Consider the following 21,248-nt stretch of genomic DNA (forward strand, 5'->3'; position numbering starts at 1 on the left):
ACAAGGCATTTTTTTAGGGTCCCCAGAGGAAGCCTTGGAGGACACACCCTGGAGTGCCTGTGTGCATAAATACCGTGCAGACCCGGGGTAGCGAAGACCCGGGGTAGACAGCTAGCAATAAGAGGCCCCACTGACCAACGGGAGCTAATGCAGTATGGTTCTGCAGTCCTTCCTGTAAGGAATCTTGCTTGTCCTTTCAGCATCCATGAGAGGTAGTTGTTCTCATCTGAAAAGGAAGGGCTAGAGAACCAGTTAACATGAGCCCCTTGGTTAGCCGCAGCAGTGGTTTACCCTGGGCTCTGGAATCCTGATCGCCCTGGAGACTTGGAGTCTTGGAGCCAGTGCCCTCATTGCTGTAAACTCTAATCTCTGCATCTGTACAACGGAGATGGTCCTATTCCCTTGTCATTGGATTATATCGCATTTAAATGAGATAATATGTGGGCAGGGCCTTGCCCCGAGCCTGGCACAGTGTAAGCACCAACAGGTGTTCTGGGTCATGGTTGTCTGTGGAGGAATGAGTTCCCATGTGGGAGTCGGCTGGTGCTAGAAGCTTTCTGGAGTGAAGGCTTGATTTGGATAGTAAAGGCTGGAAAAGTGTCAAGGAAGGGAATTTCAAGGAGAGAAGAGCTGAGGAATGGACACAAGACTCACAAAGCAAATACAACACAGCTCTTGCTTCAGATGCATGGGGAGGGGACCAAGAGGTGCGGTCAGCTGGCAGCCAGAGCCTGGTGCCTTCCTACGTCAAGCAGAGTTCACACTTCCTCTTGCTTATTGGCAGCAGAGCTAGTGAAGGGTTTTGAGCAGGGAAGTCACCAGAGGCTGATAGAAGAAACATTAGGAACATGGGAGTGGAGTCCCTATAGAACTATCATGCTGCCAGCTAGCTGGTGTGTGTGTGTGTGTGTGTGTGTGTGTGTGCGCGTGTGTGTGTGTGTGTGTGTGTGAATGTGTAAGATTTTATTTATTTGAGAGAGAGTGGGTGCTTGCATGCAGGAGCCCAAGGAGGGGGAGCGGCAGGCAGAGGGAGAAGCAGGCTTCCTGCTGAATAAGGAACCTGATGTGGGGTTCAATCCCAGGATGCCAAGATCATGACCTGAGCTGAAGGCAGACGCTTAACTGGCTTAACCAATGGAGCCACTCAGGTGCCCAAGCTGATGTATTTTAAAAATTGTATTCATTCAACATAACTTGATTTAACAAAAATAGGCCAGGTATGTAGTGGGACCATGGAAGCAAAAGACAAAAACTTGACTACACTGGGTCCTAGAGTCTGGTGGCCCTTGGAAGACAGAGAACACCCCAGAAGACACACAGCATCATTCAGTATTGGGATAAGTGCTGCTGTGATTCTGGCTGGGAGCAGAGCAGGTGGACAGGGAGAACTTCGATGGGGCAACCCTTGAACCCAGATGGTCATGGTGAGAAGCCACTGTTTCCAGAACTGGTGGAACAGGTGTTCCAGACAGAGGGCACAGGGAATGCAGGGCTCCCAGGAAGGATGGAGTAGGCTGTGTCCTGGGGAAGGAAGGAACAGAGAAAGGTCAGTGGGGCTGGAGGCCCATGCACCGAGGGAGAGGGTACAATATGATGCTGGAAAAGCAGGCAAAGTTTTCCTACGGTACAGAGTCTAGAATTAATTGTGGTTTGTTCTCGGGGTGCCTGGGTGGCTCAGTGGATTAAGCCTCTGCCTTCAGCTCGGGTCGTGATCTCAGGGTCCTGGGATCGGACCCCGCGTCGGGCTCTCTGTGCAGCACAGAGCCTGCTTCCTCCTCTCTCTGCCTCTCTGCCTACTTGTGATGTCTGTCTGCCAAGTAAATAAATAAAATCTTTTTTTAAAAAAGTATTTAAAACGGTGGTTTGTTCTGATGCCATTCAACTTTTTTCTCCACTGGATTAGTCTCATCAGCACAAAACCAACATATTATTTCTCGTCTATTAAAAAAAAAAAAAAAAAAAACCTCAGACTCCCCGGGGCCTCATATCTCTCCACATCTATTGTATTTCTCGGCTTCCTTTCACAGCAGAACTCATCAAAATCGTCTACGCTCACTGTCTCTGATTTCCGTCTTCCCATTCTTTCTTTTCCTGAAAGCTTTTAATTTTAAGAACCGTTCGTACTTAGCGAAGGTGCGAGAACAGTTCAATGCACTCTCAAAAGCCCTTCACCTCTACTCAATAGCCAATATCTTCTACCACATTTGCTTTGTGGTTTCTTCTGTGTACACGTGCTGCGTTATTTTCCAGATCTGCTTGAAAGTAAAGTGCATGGCGTTTTACCTTCAATACTTCTTCCTGCATCTCTTTAAAATCAAGGCTATATTATCCTTCAAAACCACAACATAGCGATCGAATGCAAGAAATCAGACGTTGCAGAAACAACCCGTGTTCAAACGTCACCAATAATTCCCCAAATATTCTTTTCAAAAATTCACTTAAAAGATTTGCTTGGAAACCAGCATCACCCTTTTCAATGTGATTCCACATGTAACCAAGATATAATCCAGTTCTTTCGTCCCCCCAGATTCCTCCACGCCCTTACGTAGTCAACCCTTTCTACCACCCCCAGCCCTTAGCAACCACCGGTCCATTCTCTGTGTTGATAGTTCTTGCTTTTTTTCCGGAACGTGCTAGAAATGCAAGCATACAGCCTGTAGGTCTGGCTTCTTCTGTTTCGCATGCTGGTTTTGGAAGTCCTGCATATTATTGTACAGGTCCGTAGTTTTGTTCCTTTCTACTGCTGAGCGGGACAGCGTTGGATGGACATACCCTAGTTTTTCCTCAGCTGGAAAACACTTAAGTTGTTTCCACTTGTGGGTGATTTTCATTGGTGTAAACGTTTTTGTGTGAACATAAATTTTTATTTTTCTTAAGAATCGGATTGCTGGGTTGATGGGTAGGTGGATGTTTAACTTCGTAAGAAACTTCCAAGCTGTTTTAAACCTTTTTATGCTCCCATCAGCAGTGTATGAGAGTTTCAATTCTTTCACATCCTTGCTGGTGACTGTCATTGTTCTTTTTTTAAAAAAATGTAGCCTTTCTAATTTGTATGTAGTAGTATGTCATTATGGTTTTACTTGGCATTTCCCTAATGACTAATGATGCTTAGCATCTTCTTGTGTCATTATCATCTATAGAGCTTCTGTGATGAAGCGTCCAAATTTTTGCCCATTTTTTAAAACGCTCATTTTTTAATTATTGAATTTTGACAGTCCTTTATATATTCTGGATATAAATTCTGTATCAGAAATGTGATTTGCAGATATTTTCTACCAGTCGTGTGGCTAATGTTTTTCATTCTCATTGTAGTATCTTTTAGAGAACAGAATTTTGGGGGCACCTGGGTGGCTCAGTGGGTTAAAGCCTCTGCCTTCGGCTCAGGTCATTATCCCAGGGTCCTGAGATTGAGCCCCACATTGGGCTCTGTGCTCAGTGGGGAGCCGGCTCCCCTCTCTCTCTGCCTGCCTCTCTGCCTACTTGTGATCTCTGTCAAATAAATAAATAAAATGTTAAAAAAAATTGTCTGCTTTCTGCTCAGGTCGTGATCTTGGCGCCCTGGGATCAAGCCCCACATTGGGCTCTCTACTTGGCGGGAAGCCTGCTTCTCCCTCTCCTACTCCTCCTGCTTGTGTTCCCTCTCTCGCTGTGTCTCTCTCTCTGTCAAATAAATAAATAAGATCTTAAAAAAAAAAAAAAAAGAACAGATTTTTTTTTAAAGTCTTGAAAAATGTTTTAAAAAATCTTTCCTTTTGTGGATTGTGGTGTCATATCTAAGAATGCCTGGATGTTCTTAGATAAGGTCATAAGATTTTTTTCTTATGATTTCTCTTATAAGCTTTACAGTTTGGGTTTTTTTTTTTTTTTTAAAGTAGGTTCTGCACCCAGCATGGAGTCCAACACAGAGCTTGATCTCATGTCCCTGAGATCAAGAGTCGGATGCTTAACCGACTGAGTCACCCAGGCATCCCCAGTTTGGGGTTTTATAAATATAGTTTGCATGATCTATTTTCAGATAATTTTTTGTGTAAGAGGTAAGGAATGGGACAAGATTATTTTCTTGTTCACAGCTTCAATTTTTTTTCAGCACTGTTCATTGAAAAGACAACATTTCAGCACTGCATTGTTCTACCTGGCATCTTTGTCAGAATCCTTGGCCAAACCTGCCGCAGTCTGTTCCTTACCACTCATCTGTGTGGACATCCGTACACTGATATCATACCATTTTGATGACTATGGATTTACAGAGGGTCTGAAAGTCAATAGTGTGAGTTTTCCAACTTTGTTCTTTTTTCAAAATTGTTTTGGACGTTCATTCCTTTGTCATCCTATATAAACTTGAGGGTCAGGCTGTGGATACCTGCAAACAAAACTCTGAAGGGATTTTGATTGGGATTGAATCAGTAAAATCAGTTTGGGGAGAATTGGCATCATAATGATATCGCATCTTCTCATCCATGAACAGAGCATCTCTATTTACTCAGGTTTTCTTTGGTTGCTTCCATCAGTGTTTGTAGTTTTCAGCATATTTTATGACACATTTTGTTAGATTTATGCCAAAGTCTTTTACGGTTTTTGATGCTATTATGAATGGCACTGTTTTTTAAATTTTTGACTTTTAGCTGTTTGTTGCTGGTATGTAAAATAAAGCTGATTTTTAAAATATGGAACTTGAATGATGTGACTTGGCCAAGCTCATTTATTAGTTGTAGGATTTTTTTTTTTTTTTTTTTGCAGGTTCTTTGAGACTTTCTACATAGGTAATTATGCCTTCTGTAAACAGGGGCAGTTTTATTTCTTCCTTTGCAATTTGTATGCCTTTTCTTTCTTGTTCTTGCTGCATTGACCTGGGTAGGACTTCTGGTTCATTTTGAGCTAGGAGTGGTGAAAGGTGACATTCTCACTGTTTCTGATCTTAGGGAGGAAAGTTCCAGTATTTCACCATTATCTGTAGGTTTTTTCCTAGATGTCCCTTATCAGATTAAGAAAATTCACTTCTAGTCCTAGCTCCTGAAACCTTTTATTATAAATGCACATTGAACTTTATGCAGTGGTTTTTTTTTTTTTTTCCTTCGAGATAATCATGTAGTTTTCCTTCTTGGTCTGTTGGCAGGTCAAATTATAATGACGTTAAAATAATGAGCCAGCCTTACATCTCTGAGATACACCCCGTTCAGCTGATATGTGTTATCCTTTTTATATATTGCTGGGTTTGCTAATATTTTATTGAGAAATTGTTTTGTATCTATGTTCGTGAAGGATTTTGGTTTATAGGGTTTTTTTTGTAATATTTTTGATTTGGATATCAGGGTAATGCTGTCCCCACAAAATGAACTGGGATGCATTCTCTCCTCCTCTTCTGCTTCCTGGAAGAGATTCTGTACAAGCTTTGCATCCTCCTTCAGTGTTTGGTTAAATTTACCAGTGAAACCATCCGGGACTTTCATTTCTTTGTTGTAAGCTTTTTAAACTAAAAATTCATCTCTTTCTTAGTTTGAGGACTATTCAGCTTATATATTTCTTTTTGAGTCCACCGTGGTAGCTTCTGTCTTTGAAGGACTCTGTTCATTTCACCTATGTTGTCAAACTGATAGGCAGAAAGCTGTTCATAATATTCTTTTTTCATGTCTCCTGGGTTAGAAGTAATGTCACCTCATTTCTGATACCAACCCTTTGTGTCTTTCCTCTTTTTTTTTTTTTTTCTTCTTGGTCTGACTGGTGGTTTATTAATTTATCGATCTTTTCAAAGGAGCGACTTTTGGTTTTATTGAGTTTTCGCTATTGGTTTCCTGTTTTCATTTTCAGTGATTTTACCCCTTAACATTTTCTCCCTCTGCTTGGTTTGGGTTTAATGCATGCTTCCTTTTCTGGTTTTCTGAGTCGGGTGGTTAGCTTATTGGCTTGAAACCTTCCTTCTTTTCCTCCTAGGAATATTTAATGCTATAAATTCCCTCTGAGCACTGCTATAGCTGCACCCCACCCCTGCTGATGGGTTGTATTTTTATTTCCATTCATTTCAAAATATTTTCTAATTTTTTTTCGTTGACCCATGAGTTATCTAGACTTGACTGTTTAATTTCCAAAGGTTTGGGAATTTTCCTGCTATCATTCTGGTTTTGACTTCTAGCTCAATTCCTTTATGATGAGAGAACATGTTTTATGATTTCAATTCTACATTTGTCAAGTTTTGTGTCGGGGCTCCTAAGATAGTTTATCTTGGTGAGGGTCCCATGTGCTTTGGAAAAAGAATGTGCATTCTGCTCTTATTTAATGCAATGTTATATAAATGTCAGTTGGAAAATCAGCAACGATACAGAATTTCTGAGCAGCCAGCCAGCTTGGCTGGTCTACTTTTTCTTTCAGTTACTGGAAAAGGAGTCGAGACCTACAGGTTGAGTGGTGGATTTTTCTGTTTCTCTTTCTGTATCTTTTAGTCTTTGCATAAAGAGTTTTGAATACCTGTTCAATGCATACACATTTAGGATTATTATGTCATTTTGGTTAATAGATCTTTTACCATTATGCAACACCTGTCTTTGTTCCTGGTGGTATTCTTTGTTCGGAAGCCAACCTTGTCTGATGCTAAGGTGGCTGCTCCTGCTTTCATTTGATTCATTCTTACATGGTTTAGTTTTTTTTTATTTCTTTGACTTTTTAGCTAATTTTTATCATTGTATTTAGAACGGATTTCTTTTAAAAAAAATACTTATTTGTTTATTTGACAGAGAGAGAGAAAAAACACAAGTAGGCAGAGAGGCAGGTAGAGGGAGAGGTAGAAGCAAACTCCCCGCTGAGCAGGGATCCCAATGCGGGACTCGATCCTAGGACCCTGGGATCATGACCTGAGTCAAAGGCAACTGCTTAACTGACTGAACTACCCAGGCACACCTAAAGTAGATTTCTTGTAGACAGTCTACGTTAAGTCTTAAGTCATTTTGTTGTTATTCCAACTGACAATCTCTACCTTTCAATTGATGTGGCTTGGGGCTTATTTTGGTGTAATTGTTGATTTGGTTGGATATAAGGCTACTCTTTGTGTCTCTCCTTCCCTGCACTGTTTTTTTGTTTCTCTGTTCCTTTTTTCTTGCCCTGTTTCAGATTATTTGAATGTTTCTTCGTGTTCTGTTTCACTTTATCTATTGGACTTTTGGGTTTATCGCTCTGTATTATTATATTTTTTTATTGCTTGCTCTTGGGATTGCCATGGATATACTTAGCCTTTCTTTTAAATTAAAAAAAAATTCTAGCTAGCCTTGAACAGTATAATTAGAGTTAGTGTTTACACTTCACATAGCATGTAACACTTGCAACCATGTAGATCCCTTTCTCCACCTCCTTTCTCGTGGGACTTACATGTTTTCCGTCCATATACCCTGGAAACACCACCACATGTTGTTTTAATTTTTTGCTTTCAATGCCCATATCCATTTTTTTTAAAGATTTTTATTTATTTATTTGATAGACAGAGATCACAAGTAGGCAGAGAGGCAGGCAGAGGGAGAGGGGGAAGCAGGCTCCCTGCTGAGCAGAGAGCCCGATGCGGGGCTCGATCCAAGGACCCTGAGATCATGACCCGAGCTGAAGGCAGAGGCTTAAACCACTGAGCCACCCAGGTGCCCCACCCATATCCATTTTTAAGAGGAAAAATGATCCTTTTATTTTTGCCCAGATATTGATGAAATCTGCTGTTCCTCCTTCACTCCTGGAGTTCTAGATTCTGGTGTCATTCTCCTTCAACCCAAGGAACTTTCCTTAACATTTCTTTTTTCTTTTATTTATTTACTTTCATCATTAGCATTTCTGAAAGGAGTACTGCTGGGGATGAATTTTCTTGGTTTTCCACTGAGAGTGTCTTATTTTGTCTTCATTCCTGAGGGATACTCTTGGTGGGTATAGAATTCTGTGATGACATTTCTGTCTGATGACAAGTCTGCAGTTTGCCTAATTGCTGTCCTCTGCCCCCCATATTTACAATGTTTTCATTTTTCTCTGGAGGCTTTTAAGATGAAGCAAGAGAAAACTTCAGTATTTGGTAGTGGAATACACTGTGTCTACACATGGGTCTCTGTGTTTTGTTTTGAAAATTTCTTCTCTTTGGGATGTGCCGAGCTCCCTGAATTGGCAGATTTATGTCTTTCACAGAATCTGGGAAATTTTTCAACGTCATTGCTTCAAATATTTTGTACTGTGCTGATCTTTCTTCTCTTCTTGTGGGACTTCAATGACATGAATAGTAGATGTTTTTATAGTGTCCCATGGGTCTCCAAGGCTCTTTTTGTTACATTACTTCCTTCCTGTTTTTCAGATTGAGCAATTTCTGTTGATATCTTAATTTATCTTATTCATCACTCTGCCACCTCCATTCTACTATGGAAAATACTTCTCAAAAGATTTCAGATATTATGCATACCTCTTGGTTCTTTTTATAGAATCTACTTCTCACTGAGAACACCTGTCCTTCCCCCCACTCCCAGAGCATCTACCTGTACATCTGTTGTAACCGTTGCTCGGACGTCTTCAGTAATTCCAGCGTCTAGGTCATCTCAGGGTTGGCATGTATCTCTTTTCCCTGAAGGATTAGTTAGGTTGCTCTCATTCTCTGTGTGTTCAGCAATTTTGGTTTCTACGCTGGATATCCTGAATCTTCGGCTGGGAGACTCCTCTGGAGAATGCTTGTGTTCTTGGTTCTGTTTTAGTGTGCAGCAGCCCAGCTGGGCTCAGGCTATACTTGGTCTTCTTCTATGGGTGGTGGTTCTCATGTCAGTTCCATGCGTAGGGGCTTTGCAGTGCTGCTTTGGGTCCCTCCCTTGCATGCACTTTTACATCTTAGGGCCTTGAGCAGGTTCTTACCTGAACGAGGGGAGTCCCTTCTCTGCTGTCTTCCTTCCATCCTCTTTGACTTACAAGCATCCCCCTTCCTGATGTTGTGGCCAGAAGACAAGTCTTCCCTTGGTCTTGGAGGTCAGTTATCTTCTCCTGAAGCTCTGCTGGGAACCCATCTCAGGCCAACACTGCAAGAGAGAAGGGGAAATCGAACAGACGAGAACTTCACCCCCTAGGTGTGTTGCTTCTCTAAGTTTTGATTCTTCTCTTTAATCTGCCTGTTTTGCCTTTTCCTTGGCTCTTTGCCTTGTGTTGGATGTTGTTAGTTTTATCCAGTGGGAGGCAGGGCTGTGGTGTTCTGTCCCAGTCTATACCAGAAGCTTGTGATAATGTTCTTCATGGTAATTTTATTTCTCTGATCCACAGCTGGAAAATGTACCTTGTGTTGGTGACCCTGTCCTTCCATTTTGAACACTTAACATTTCTTTTGGCAGAGCAGGGGGCCATTTTTGTAGAATCTCTATTCCCACACCCCTCAAACTTTTCTCCATTGGTAACACTCTGATGAAACTCTTGCCAAGGCTACTGGTGACTTCTGTGTCGCTAAAGTCCACAGATACTTCTCAGTCTTCATCTAATTTCCCTCTTCTTGACATATTTTCTCTGCTTGGCCTCTGGGATGCCTTCTTACCCCTTAGCCACTCCTTCTCACCATCTTTACCATTTCCTTCTCAATGCCCAGCCCCTAGACCTCAAATTACCCACAGGCACTGGTCTTGATCTACCCCCAAGTCTCTTCATGAGTTCATCCATCCCCAAAACTTGCAATTTCATCTGCTCAGTAAGTTCCAATTATATCTCCAGCTCAGACATCTGTAGACTCTGCCTCCAAGACATCATCATGTGTACTAATAGGCATTGTAAACTGTTATCAAGTCCAACATTAAAAAACCCCAGTTTATTCCCTGTCCCAGACCTGCTCCTTCTATAGTCTTGTCCATCTCAGTAAGTGGCTACTTCCTTCTTCCAGATTTTCAGGCCCCAGATCTTGGTGTTTTCCTTCATTCTTCTCCTTGTCTCATGCTCCACTGTAATAGCCTTTCCTAAATACCTCCAGACTCTGCTTGTCTTCCACTCTCTTTCTGGCTGCCACTGTAATGCAGGCCACCATCGTCTGTTGTGTCCTTTCCCTCCCCTGCTTCTATCTTGACCTCTGTGCTCTGTTTTTCATATCAGCCCAAGTGGTGTGTGTGTATATGACTCAAGTCAGATCATGTCATTCCTCTGTTTAAGCTCTCCTGCCCTGCTGGTTTCTCCTGTCTCTAAATAGTATGAAGGCCTTCAGGGTCCACCCAACATCTTTGGCACCCTTCCCTTAGCCCACTACATACATCTCCACTATATGGTCCTCCTGGCTCTTCTAGAACACATGCACTAGTTTCTTCCTCAGGGCCTTTACACCTGCTGTCCCTTTGGCTTGGACACTTTTCCAGGTAATTGCATACCTTATTCTCTCACTCCTGTTCTCTATTCACAGGTCACCTGATAGCGAGGCCTCTCCTGATTGCCCCATCCAGAACAACACCACACCTCTGTGCTCCTGATTCTCCCCATCCCTCTTACCAGATTTTATTTTTCCTCATTGTACTGAGTCCCCTCCCCTCCCCCCAGCATGGTGTATTGGATCTGGTGCTTACTGACAATCTTTCTCTGTAGGGCATAAGGTCCAGGAGGGCAGGAACCTCTTGGTCAACTTGCTCTAGAATGGTTCTTGGTACATTATAGGTGCTCCGTAGGAATTTGTAGAATTGGTGACTCCATAAAAATGCTTTTGGATATGCAGATTTTATCTCTGTCCTTGGAGCTGGGCTCCGTGTCATCCCCCAGACTTTCTTCCTACGTCATGGCCCAGGAGAGGAATGATGCACTGCCTCCTGCCTTCTGCTCACAGGCCAGGTCTCTTGGGCCACCAGCTTGGTGTCCCTCCACCACCACCCCCAACTCAGTGAGCATCCTGACACACAACCACGGTGGAGGTCATTCCAGCAGCCTGTCCTCTGATTCAGAAGGCCAGGGTCAGGGAAGCATCCATCACTGAGTCCACTCCTGTGATGCAGGGAGGTTGGTGGATGTCATCCTGGCGCCTAGTTCTCCCTCACTGGGTGATTTAGAATGAGGAATCCAATGTTTAGCCCACCAGCAGGCCAAAGAGGTCAGCACCTTGGCTCTAGCTCTCTTACTTTCTGCTCTCTCCTGTGTGATGTCAGAGTTATTTCAAGGTAGTAAGGCTTTGTCACAGCCCCAAGGTTGGTGGTGGTGGGGAGCCACTGGCCAGGGCCAGGCGGTGGCTGTCATGCCCCGCAGTGACGTGTGTGCACAGCTCCTGCCCAGAACGGAGGCAGAACACAGAGCTGGTAGAATGACAGCCCCAGAAATCACCTCCGGGCTGCGCTGCCTTCCCGGCTGCCTCTGTAACAAGAAACACCCACATGCGTTCCAGGCATGGAGTCTGCTGTGTGACAGTTCGTGTTCTATAAGGTGATGGCATCAACTTTCTTGGGTCCCCACACCCACGGGTTTTTTTCCCTTAACATTTTTGACTGAGAATAAAAATCCCTCATTTTTGTGTATAGTTGCAAGAGTTAAAAAACACATCTGGTCACATGCTTGCCCTCACGACCCAGACCTAGCACAGTCCGTCACCCCCCCAATTCCTGCCCTGACCCTTTGTGGCCACCTCCTCTCTCCACCCCTGGCTACTGGCACCCACAGATCTGTTTTCTTTTCTCTTTTTAAAGATTTTATTTATTTATTTGACAGAGAGAGCGAGAGAGCAAGCACATAAGCAGGGGGAGCCACAGAGAGAGAGGGAGAAGCAGGCTCCCCACTGAGCAGGGAGCGCTATGCGGGGCTCAATCCCAGGACCCTGGGATCATGACTTGAGCTGAAGGCAGAGGCTTAGCCAACTGAGCCACCCAGGCGCCCCCTGTTTTCTGTCCTTATAGGTTTACCTTTTCTGGAATTGCCACGGGAATTGAATTGTTCAGTTGTTGCCTTTCGAGTCTGGCTTCCTTCCTGCAGTGCTCTGGAGACTAACTCGTTATCACACGTACCACTTGCTCATTCCTGTTTGTTGCCGAGTATGACTCCACTGAACGGAGATTCGCTCATCCATTCTCCAACTGAAGGATCATTAGGTGGTCACTAGGCTTTGACGATTATGAATCAAGCGATTATAAGGGTGTTTGGATGAATGTAAATTTGCATTTCCCTTGCGGGAATACCCCGGAGTGGGAATCCTAGGTATGGTGGGTGTCCATTTACCTTGATATGTGAAGCTGCCATACTGTTTCCCAGAGTGTTTTATTTTACATTCCCACTGGCAACATATGAGGGCTCTAGGCCCCCCCACGTCCTCGACCTTCACTGGGTCTGGTCAGTGTCTAACCTTGAGCAGTTCTCCTAGCCAGGTGGGGCCATCTCTTTGTGGTTTTAACATTCATTTTTCTAGTAACTCTTTTCATATGTTTCCTTGCCATCCGTATAACTTCTTCTGTGATATGTTTGAATCTTTTGCCCACTTGAACTATTGGATTGTTTTTCTTCCATTGGTTTTTGTGAATTTGTTCATTTTAATTTTTGAGTGCAAGTTGCTTATCCGATATGAGATTTGCAAATATTTTGCCCAGTCTGTAGCTTGTCTTTTTGTTCCCTTCACAGTACCTTTCGAAGTGCAAGTTTCTGAGGCACTTAAGCATCTGTCTTCGGCTCAGGTCATGATCTCCGGGTCTTGGGATCAAGCCCTGAGTCAGGCTTCCTGCTCAGCAAGGAGTCTGCTTCTCCATCTCCCTCTGCATACCCTCACTGCTTGTGCACTCTCCCTCAAATAAATAAAATCTTTTTTTTAAAAGTGCACATTTCTTAAATTTTGGCAAATTCCAGCCTATCATTTTGTTCTCTTACGGACCAAGCAAATGATATTCTGTCTAAGAAAATCATACTGCATTGAGCTCACAGTGATTTTTCTCCTCTGTTACTTTTAAAAGTTGGATTTTAGTTTTAGATTGTATGGTTAGATCTATCATCCATTTTGAGTTTTTTTAATAAGGTGTGACGTACGGCTTGAGGTTCATTTTTTTGGATGTGGATATCCAGTTCCCCACCATTTACTGTAAAGACTATTCAGCCGCCCTTCCCTTGTTTCTGCACCGTGTCAAACTTGGGGAAGGTCTGTGTCTGGGTTTGTCATTCTGTCCCCTGTGTCTCTGGGACTAACCTTTCACCGGTGCCACATTGTCTTGGCTCCTGCAGTTTTGTAGTAAGTCTGGAAATCAGGTAGTGACCACACCTACCTCTCCAGCATGGTGGTTCTTTTTTTTTTTTTTTTTTTTTAAAGATTTTATTTATTTATTTATATGACAGATCAGAAGTAGGCAGAGAGGCAGGCAGAGAGAGGGGTGTGTGGGGGGGGAAGCAGGCTCCCTGGTGAGCAGAGAGCCCGATGCAGGGCTTGATCTCAGGACCCTAGGATCATGACCTGAGCTGAAGGCAGAGGCCTTAACCCACTGAGCCACCCAGGCGCCCCCAGCATGGTGGTTCTTATTCTCCTCACTTTCCAGGCATCGAAACTGACCAGGGTCATGGTCAGACACCCCGCGTACCACCTCTCTTAGGCAGTAACTTAGCCGCCTAGCTCCTCCTCAAAGCCTGCTTCTCAGGCTTAGCCTGATGCTCAGAGTGTAGCCTTTGGAATCTGCTTTGGGTGTAACTGTCACCCGCTGGTCAGCTGCATGGCCCTGGGAAAGTAACTTCAAACCCTCCGTGCCTCAGTTTCCCCACTGGTAAAATGGGGGAAACAGGGGTACCTGCCTTACAGGTTGCGGTAAAGATGAAGTGATCACCCACTCATGCCATGTGAAAAGGCATCCGATCATTTCTGACCAGCAGGCACGGCAGATGCACATGTTTCAACCTCCCATGTGAGGTATTTCTCCTGGCACTAGACAGAGGGCGTGCATCCCAGGAATGGTAGCTCTGCTGGTCCTCATTGTCGTTGTCATTGTCATGGTGGTTATGACTGTTTTTGCTGCTGTTGCTGCTAAGCTATTATTGCGGAGAACGGTGGGCCCTGAGGCTGATGACCCAGAGTTCTCAAATCAGATGGCCAACCACCATTGAGAGCTTCCTGGGTGAATGTTGCTTGCAAAGGCTGCCAGGAGCAGCAGGGCCCAACCTCTGCTCCTGTGGGGTAGAAGCGTGCCCCTGGCGTAACAGATGAGTGTGCAAAGTACAATGGGAGAGGTGGGTGGGAAGGAGGGCTTGGCAGGACTTTGAAGGCAGGGCTTTGTAGGATGATTAGGAGTTTGGGATGGGAAGAATATTGCAGGCACAGCTTGTACAAAGGCTTGGAAGGGGAAATGGACACACTTTAGGGGAGCCTGAAGTTTGATTCTGGGGTAGAGAGTGGGTAGCAGCCCACAGTGGCCTGGAATAATCCCCCGTCCTTTCTCTCCACAGTCAAGTCCAGGAGACCTCTCACACTTCTGCCTTCACCATGGCCTCGAGAACCATTATCATCGACCATGGGTCTGGCTTTCTGAAGGCTGGCTTGTCTGGGTGGAATGAACCCCAGATGGTCTTCCCGAGCATCGTGAACTACGTCCCGTGCAGGGAGAATCCTGGCCCCAGCTATGCCCAGAGGCGCGTGAGTCTAGGCATCGACATTTGCCATCCTGATACCTTTAGCTACCCCATCCAGCGTGGCCGTATCCTCAACTGGGAGGGCGTGGAGCACATCTGGTCATTTGTGCTGGAGAGACACAGACGGGAGCATGAGGACTTCCCTGTGATGGTCACAGAGTCCCCTCTGAAAGAGCCTGCGGACCGACGGAAGACCCTCGAGGTAAGATGAATGGGAACTAGCCTGGCATTTTGCATTCAGATATGGCCCCAGGGGCTATGGGGAGTGCTTAGATCTTCCTCTAAATCAAGGTTTGGCAAACTACAGCTGGTGGGCCCAACTGGCCCCCCATCTGTTTTTATAAATAAAGTTTTATTGGAACATCGCCATGTCTACCCTTTCACATACTGTCTTTGGCTACTTTCACACCATATCGGCAGAGCCGTGACGGTTACAGCAGAGACCTTATCTATACTATATAAAGGCTAAGAAACCTCTTTACTGTAGGTTTGCTGGATAAACTATGTGGTGTCTAGTTAAAGGTGGATTTCAGAGAAGCAACAAGTCATACTTTAGTGTAAGCATGTCCCAGGTATTGCACAGGACATACATATATGAAAACATTATTTGTTGTTTGTCTGAAAGTCGAATTTAATTGGGCAGCCTGTATTTTTAATTGCTAAATTTGGCAACCCCAACTGTCTAGCTTTTATAGAAAATGCTTGCCAACCCGTGCTCTAAATAAATCAGAAGATCCTGGAGAGTTTTAAGTGGGATTCATATTTCATTTCCTATTTGACAAAGAGGGACTGGGCTTCTATTTGGGAAGTGGATGGAGGCAGGACGGTATTCTGGAGTGTGGGTGTGGGGGAGCTCCTTCCCCCTCAGTAGGGCATATGGGTCTTCTGGGGCCTGAAGAGGTGGCTTCATGGCCAAAGGCCACATAAGGGCAGACTAGTGCTGCCTTTCTGTGTCTGTAGGGTCAGAAACCTGGGATGCAGTTGGAGCCGGGGAATGAGGGAGGCAGTGGGGGTGCTCTGTAAAGATCTGGGCGGGGGTGGTGGGTGGGGGAGAAGAGCAGCCTAGGGACTTTGCCAAAACCTAAATGTCAGCATTCCCGTTTTGTCTTGATGTGTGGAGAAAAAAAGGCTTCAATTACCAGGAGGTGAGAGTATGTTATCTCCTCCCCTCCCATCCACCCACCCTCCCTTCCTTCCTTCCTTGCTTCCTTCCTTCCTTCCTTCCTTCCTTCCTTCTTCCCCCTCCTTTTCTGGAGGCAGTGGTGGATATGATGCACACGTTTCTTGCCTAATTTCTTCTTCCGTCTTCTAAAGAAATGGGTCAGGCAGCAGATCGGCCACTTGGCCGTAGCCCCGCTGGTCCCGCTCCCATAGCCAAGCATCTCAGCACCGTAGCTGACAGCTCCTCTGAACAGTGGGGGTCCTCAAACAACTGCCCCCCCCCAGCAAATCCAACTTGTAATCCTCTAGTGCCTCCCTTGTTTCCACAGCATGAGCTCGCGGGGCCCTGGACCCCACCCCCTCAGGGCAGCGCCACCCCCTCCAGTCCCTGGGGGACACAGGTGTGCCCCCGCTTCAGTTCTGACAGCTTAGCACACAGCTCAGTCTTGGGGAAAACAGAACCCAGAAATGGATCAGGGCCTTTTTTGCGGGGGAGATACCCTAGTGGCGCTTCTCCCTTCTTGCAGATTATGTTTGAGTTACAGGATGTGCCGTCCATCCTGCTGGCCGACCAGCTGGAGATGTCCCTGTACGCCTCCGGCCTCCTGACCGGCGTGGTCGTGGATTCCGGCTACGGCCTGACCCGCGTGCAGCCCTTCCACCTGGGCCGCCCCTTGCGGTCCTGCGGCAAGACGCTGGAGTTCGCGGGCCAGGATCTGTCGGCCTATCTCTTCAAGAGCCTCTTCAAGGAGGATTGTAATCGCCACAACCTGTTCCAGCTGGAGACGGTGGCCACCACCCAGATGAGCAAGTGCTACGTGCCCCAGAATCTGGCGGAGGCCCTGGACTTCCGCCAGAGCCTGCCGAGCGGCTCGGATGAAAACAACACCTACCAGCTTCCCGACGGCACCCCAGTGGAGCTGACCCCCATGCAGCGGCTGGCCCCCGAGATGTTCTTCAGCCCCCAGGTGTTTGACCTACAAGGGCCCGGCATCTCCCAGGCCGTGGTGGAGGCCATCCTGGCCTGCGAGGCGGCCGTGCACCCGCTGCTCACCTCCCATGTGATGGCCTGCGGGGGCAACACCCTGTACCCCGGCTTCACCAAGCGCCTGTACAAGGAGCTGATTGCAGAGCATTTCTCCTCCACCAAGGCCACCATGTGGGTGGGTTCCAACAGGAACTTCAGCGTCTGGCTCGGAGCGTCCGTGGTGGCCCATCTGTCTTCCTACAAGTCCGAGTGGATGACCAAAGAGGAGTACGAAGAGAGTCAGCGGCTGTGACCTGTTGGCAGCTCCAGGGACCTGGCCCCCCGTCCCCAAAACTTGGGGGATTAATTTCCAGTGACAGGGTCTGGGGTTAGCAGTTAGCTGGCTTTGGAATTCCAAGGTCATGAGGGTATTTTTTTAGGTTCTAGGGTTTTATCTTGTTTCAAGAGTGGGATCCAGCCTAGATGGGGACAGGGAAGCCCTCCGGGGACGGTGTCTCCAGGGGCTGGACTGTCATTTGGAGCGGAGTGGCCAGTGATCATCTTCAAATTGCCACTTTCTTTTCGCTGGCGTCTTCCGTAGGCTGTCCTGTTCTCAGTTCAGTAGGTTTTAACCGGGGCGGGAGAGATGGGACCTTCTGCTGGGGTCCCCGTTATTTTTGACTAGGAGTTGGGGGGTGGGATAGGAGAGATGAAGTTTTTCTAGTTTTACTCATTCTCTCTGGCCAGGGAGAAATTGCTGTAGGTGAGCCCAAGGGGCAGCCCTCCCGTGGCCAGGGCCTTGTTTTGTATCTGCAAATAAACAACTTCTTTGGAACTGTGCTGGCTTCTGTCATGGATGGCAGTGGGGGTGGGGTGGGGGGGAGACTGTCTCGAGGGGAGACGCAGAGTGTGAGGACATGAGGACCAGCATGGGTCTGGGGCAGCCTCTGGGGACCCACTGGGCAGGATGGACAAGGGCCCAGAGTGCCCTGCTCTTCCTCGGCCGCAGTCTCTCTCTTAATTCCAGCTCTTTCAATATTCTGTTAAAGTGTGAGTTTCTACTGGTGTGATATTTATTTGGTAGATATTGGAGGGACTCTGGGGTGAAAGATACCAGAGGTTTCCGGTTTCAAGGAGATTGCAGTCCACTGTGGCGACATGGGCAGTAGATAAGGAAATCTATTTGAGGCGTGAAGAATGAAATAAGGAATGCACCGAGGTCACTTGCTCTGGGGGATGGGGGCTGTCTACTTTTGATGGCGTAGCCTGAGAGGAGACCGCTGGGGACCACGGGTGGTGAGTCACCGCCCCCTCCTTCCTGGACACACTGTGAGGTTACACTTACCAGCACTCCACTGTAGTTAGGTAGGGTCAAGTGACCATGCGGTAGGTGCTGGCCAGTTTAGTGAATGCCTGACCCTTAAAATAGCCCTATCAGCCTGCAGGGTGTGGAGGATCTAATGGGGGGAGGGAAGAGCTGCAAATGGAAGGAGGCTGAATGACCGGCTGGAGCATAGACCCCTCCCCCTCCCCAAGCCCCACCCAGCCCTACTGCACTGCACTGGGACATGACGAAACATCTGCCATGTCCCCCCACTGAGATTTGGGGGTAATTTGTTACAGTAGCTGTTTTGCAAACCCTGACTAATATGCAGAGAGAACTAACTATTTATTTAACAAGTTTTTTTTTTCTGGTAAGTGGCGAAAGTGGGGTTGGAATCATCTGGGTTCTCAACCAGTATGACTGCTTCTTAACTAGGCTCTCGGTTCCCTAATGTTAATGGAATAAAGAGTACAGTGGGCAGGAGATTGCAGCCCAAGGAACCATGAGGTTCCAGACACAGGAGGGGGAGTTTGAAGGCCACAGTCAAGCTCATGTTTTCTTTGTCACATGAGCCATACTGTCTCAGCTACAGCGTTATCCCTAAACTTGAGACACCAGTGGTCCCCAGGAGGGGAAGTGGGACCACCTGTAGTAGAACAATTCAGAGCCAGCTTGGCCTGGGCCCCAGGGACTCTGTCAGATTTGAGTTACAGGTGGCCCTGTCATTAGCTAAGCTACCTTGGGCAAGTTGCTTAACCTCTCTTGAGTCTGCTGGGCATAAAATAGGGAATAATATTTGTTTCCTCAGGGATTTGGGGTAAGGATGAGCTAAGATGAAGAAAGAGAAGTCTCTTTTTGTTTGTTTATTTTTTGGCTTAAAAATATTTATTTATTTGCTAGAGAATGGGGGAGAGAGTGAGAGAAAGCACAAGCAGGGGGAACAGCAGAGGGAGAGGGAGAAGCAGACTCATCACTGAGCAGGGAACCCAATGTGGGGGCTCCATCCCAGGACCCTGGGATCATGACCTGAACCGAAGGCAGATGCTTAAACGACTGAGACACCCAGGCGCCCTGAGAAGTCCCTTTGAAAACTAGAAGATGTTATTGAGATAGGAGAGGTGACTTTAAATTTTATAATTTGATATTGCATTCCTCTTAATCAGGAGTATGAATAACAATGGCAGTCATCAGTCACCGTGCATTACAAATGGAGTCACATTCAGTCCTCATATACACACTGTGATATTTGTCCCCGTTTACACATAAGAAAACCAAAGCTGAGTGATGTGAAGCTCTTGCTCAAGTTCACACACTCAAGGTTAGGCTGATAAAGGATTGACACAGTTAGGAATAGATTCAGCATTTCTAGAAAACTAGACTAGAAGTAGCTGAAACATATGGGGATTTCTTTGTCTGATGTGACAAGCAGGCAGTCCTGAAGAACAGAGGTATGTCTATATCATCAAGGACCCTTTCTGTCTTCCAGTTTTTCCAGTTTTAGTGTGTTGTCTCATGAGCACAAAATGACTGCAGCAGCTCCATACATCACATCTATAGCCCCTGCTAGAAAAGGAAGGGTGAAAGGAGTGTGCCATCTAGTCAATCTCTTTATAATAGGAAAGTCTTAACTAGCAGACTTCTGCTTATGACCTAGGGCATCTGTCCCTTCACAGAGAAGGGATTTGAACGTAGGTCCATCCATATCCATGTGGTTCTCCACAGTGCCAGACTGCCATCCCAGTTTTCTGGGCCCTGTTAGACCTGTTGGCTTGAGAAATGAAAATGTGTGATTTTTTCAGGCATGAGTGAAAGCTGCTTTTGGGTGGCAATCAAGTGTTGACATACTGAGTAGTAATCTTTGTGCTCCAAACTGCTCCTGAGCTTTAAAAGGCAGAAGGGGGGAAACTCAGAAATGAGTATGAGGAGAAGGGGGATCTGGAGAAGAGATGGGCAAGGGGTATTTTTTTTTTTTTCCTTATTTAGCTCTGGGCAACTGTCATCAGGACTCTTTTCTCATTTTATTTCTGAATGTAACATTTAACCTTTCTGTTCAAGCATCAAATCTGGCTGCCTGGTGTATAATTACGAACTTTTCTTCGCTTTCTCTCCCCCCTCCCCCACCCCGAAAGCTTTAAAAACTCCCTCGCTGGGTACCATCTTTCTCCTCCGACTCTCCAATTAAATTAAAAATAGCAGCTCTGTGGGGCTGTGCAGGGCCATCAACCTAACGTGGATCTGCTGGCATGCCAGGCCTGGTAGGGCGGCGAGTGGTGCCCAGAAGATGCCTGCCGGCTCCAGCATGGCCTAGCAGCTGCTCAGAGCTGGGGGAAGCTTCTCTTCCACAAGGGGTCTGAGGCAGCCTGCCAGGGGCAGCCAGGTGCAGGAGGGTGGGAGGCAGGGTCTTGGCAGCTGGGGTGGGGCTGGTGGAGGGGACAAAGAGAAGGGTCCTGAGGTGGGCTGTTCCTGGCTGTGAGGGTACAGTCCTGCCAGTTTCTGCTGCCAAGGCTGGGGGCTTGAGACCCTTGGGTTTGGGTTTGGGTGGAGTTTGGATGCCCAAGTTCCCTGAGGTCACCCTGGTAGAAGCATTAGGTTCTGGTGATGTGGAGGACAAAAGGAATACCTGTATCCTCCTGGCCCTAAGAGACACTGTCATTGTCTCTTCCACCTCTGGGTCCCCGTCCTTTAGAGAAGCAGATGGTGACATGGATGAGGACTCAGACTCCGAAGCCAGACTGTCTGGGTTGGCATTCCTGCTGGGCTGCTTTCTGGCTCTGTTGCCTTTGGGGAGGATACTTAACCCCCTGTGCCTCAGTTCTCCCATCTGTAAGACACACCTGGTGAAGAGGTCCCTCAGGGTGTTTTTGATGCTTATCATGTGAGTTAACACGTACAGCTTTGCAGGTGCCAGACACATGGGGCATCTAGTATTATTGTACATTATTATTATAACTGTTATTATTTCTATCAACCAGCTCTATCAACCAAGTCCTCAGGCAAGAACCTGGCTCTTCTGTTAATTTTTGCTTGCTCACATGCAGGAAGTTGCTAATGATACCAAATGGATAAAACACCGTGAAGTGCTAGCTTACTTTCCAGGGGGACATGTTTGCAGGGCAATTTCTTGTCTGAGTGATGGAGCAGAATCACATTCTGTCACCGAGTGGCTGGCTACAGGGAGAGGCAGTTGCCAGAGGGGTCTTCCATAGGAAGGGACTCCTGAGATGATTCTGGCCGAGGAGCAGGACTTAGCAAATGCTGTTCCTTTTGTTTGGA

General features: G+C 46.4%; 1 protein-coding gene across 1 annotated transcript in view; it reads left to right on the forward strand.

The window, feature by feature from the left end:
* The window catches only part of ACTL8 (actin like 8), a 62,222-nt gene extending 44,803 nt beyond the window's left edge, over window positions 1-17,419 (forward strand). The window contains exons 2-3 of the mRNA XM_059137277.1: window positions 14,341-14,725; window positions 16,212-17,419. Coding sequence (XP_058993260.1) covers window positions 14,378-14,725; window positions 16,212-16,964 — 1,101 coding nt within the window. The 5' untranslated portion in view covers window positions 14,341-14,377 and the 3' untranslated portion in view covers window positions 16,965-17,419. The remainder of the gene's footprint in view (window positions 1-14,340; window positions 14,726-16,211) is intronic.
* Window positions 17,420-21,248: the final 3,829 nt, after the last annotated feature.

Source organism: Mustela lutreola, chromosome 10, assembly GCF_030435805.1.
Source record: "Mustela lutreola isolate mMusLut2 chromosome 10, mMusLut2.pri, whole genome shotgun sequence".
NCBI classification, from domain to species: Eukaryota; Metazoa; Chordata; class Mammalia; order Carnivora; family Mustelidae; genus Mustela; species Mustela lutreola.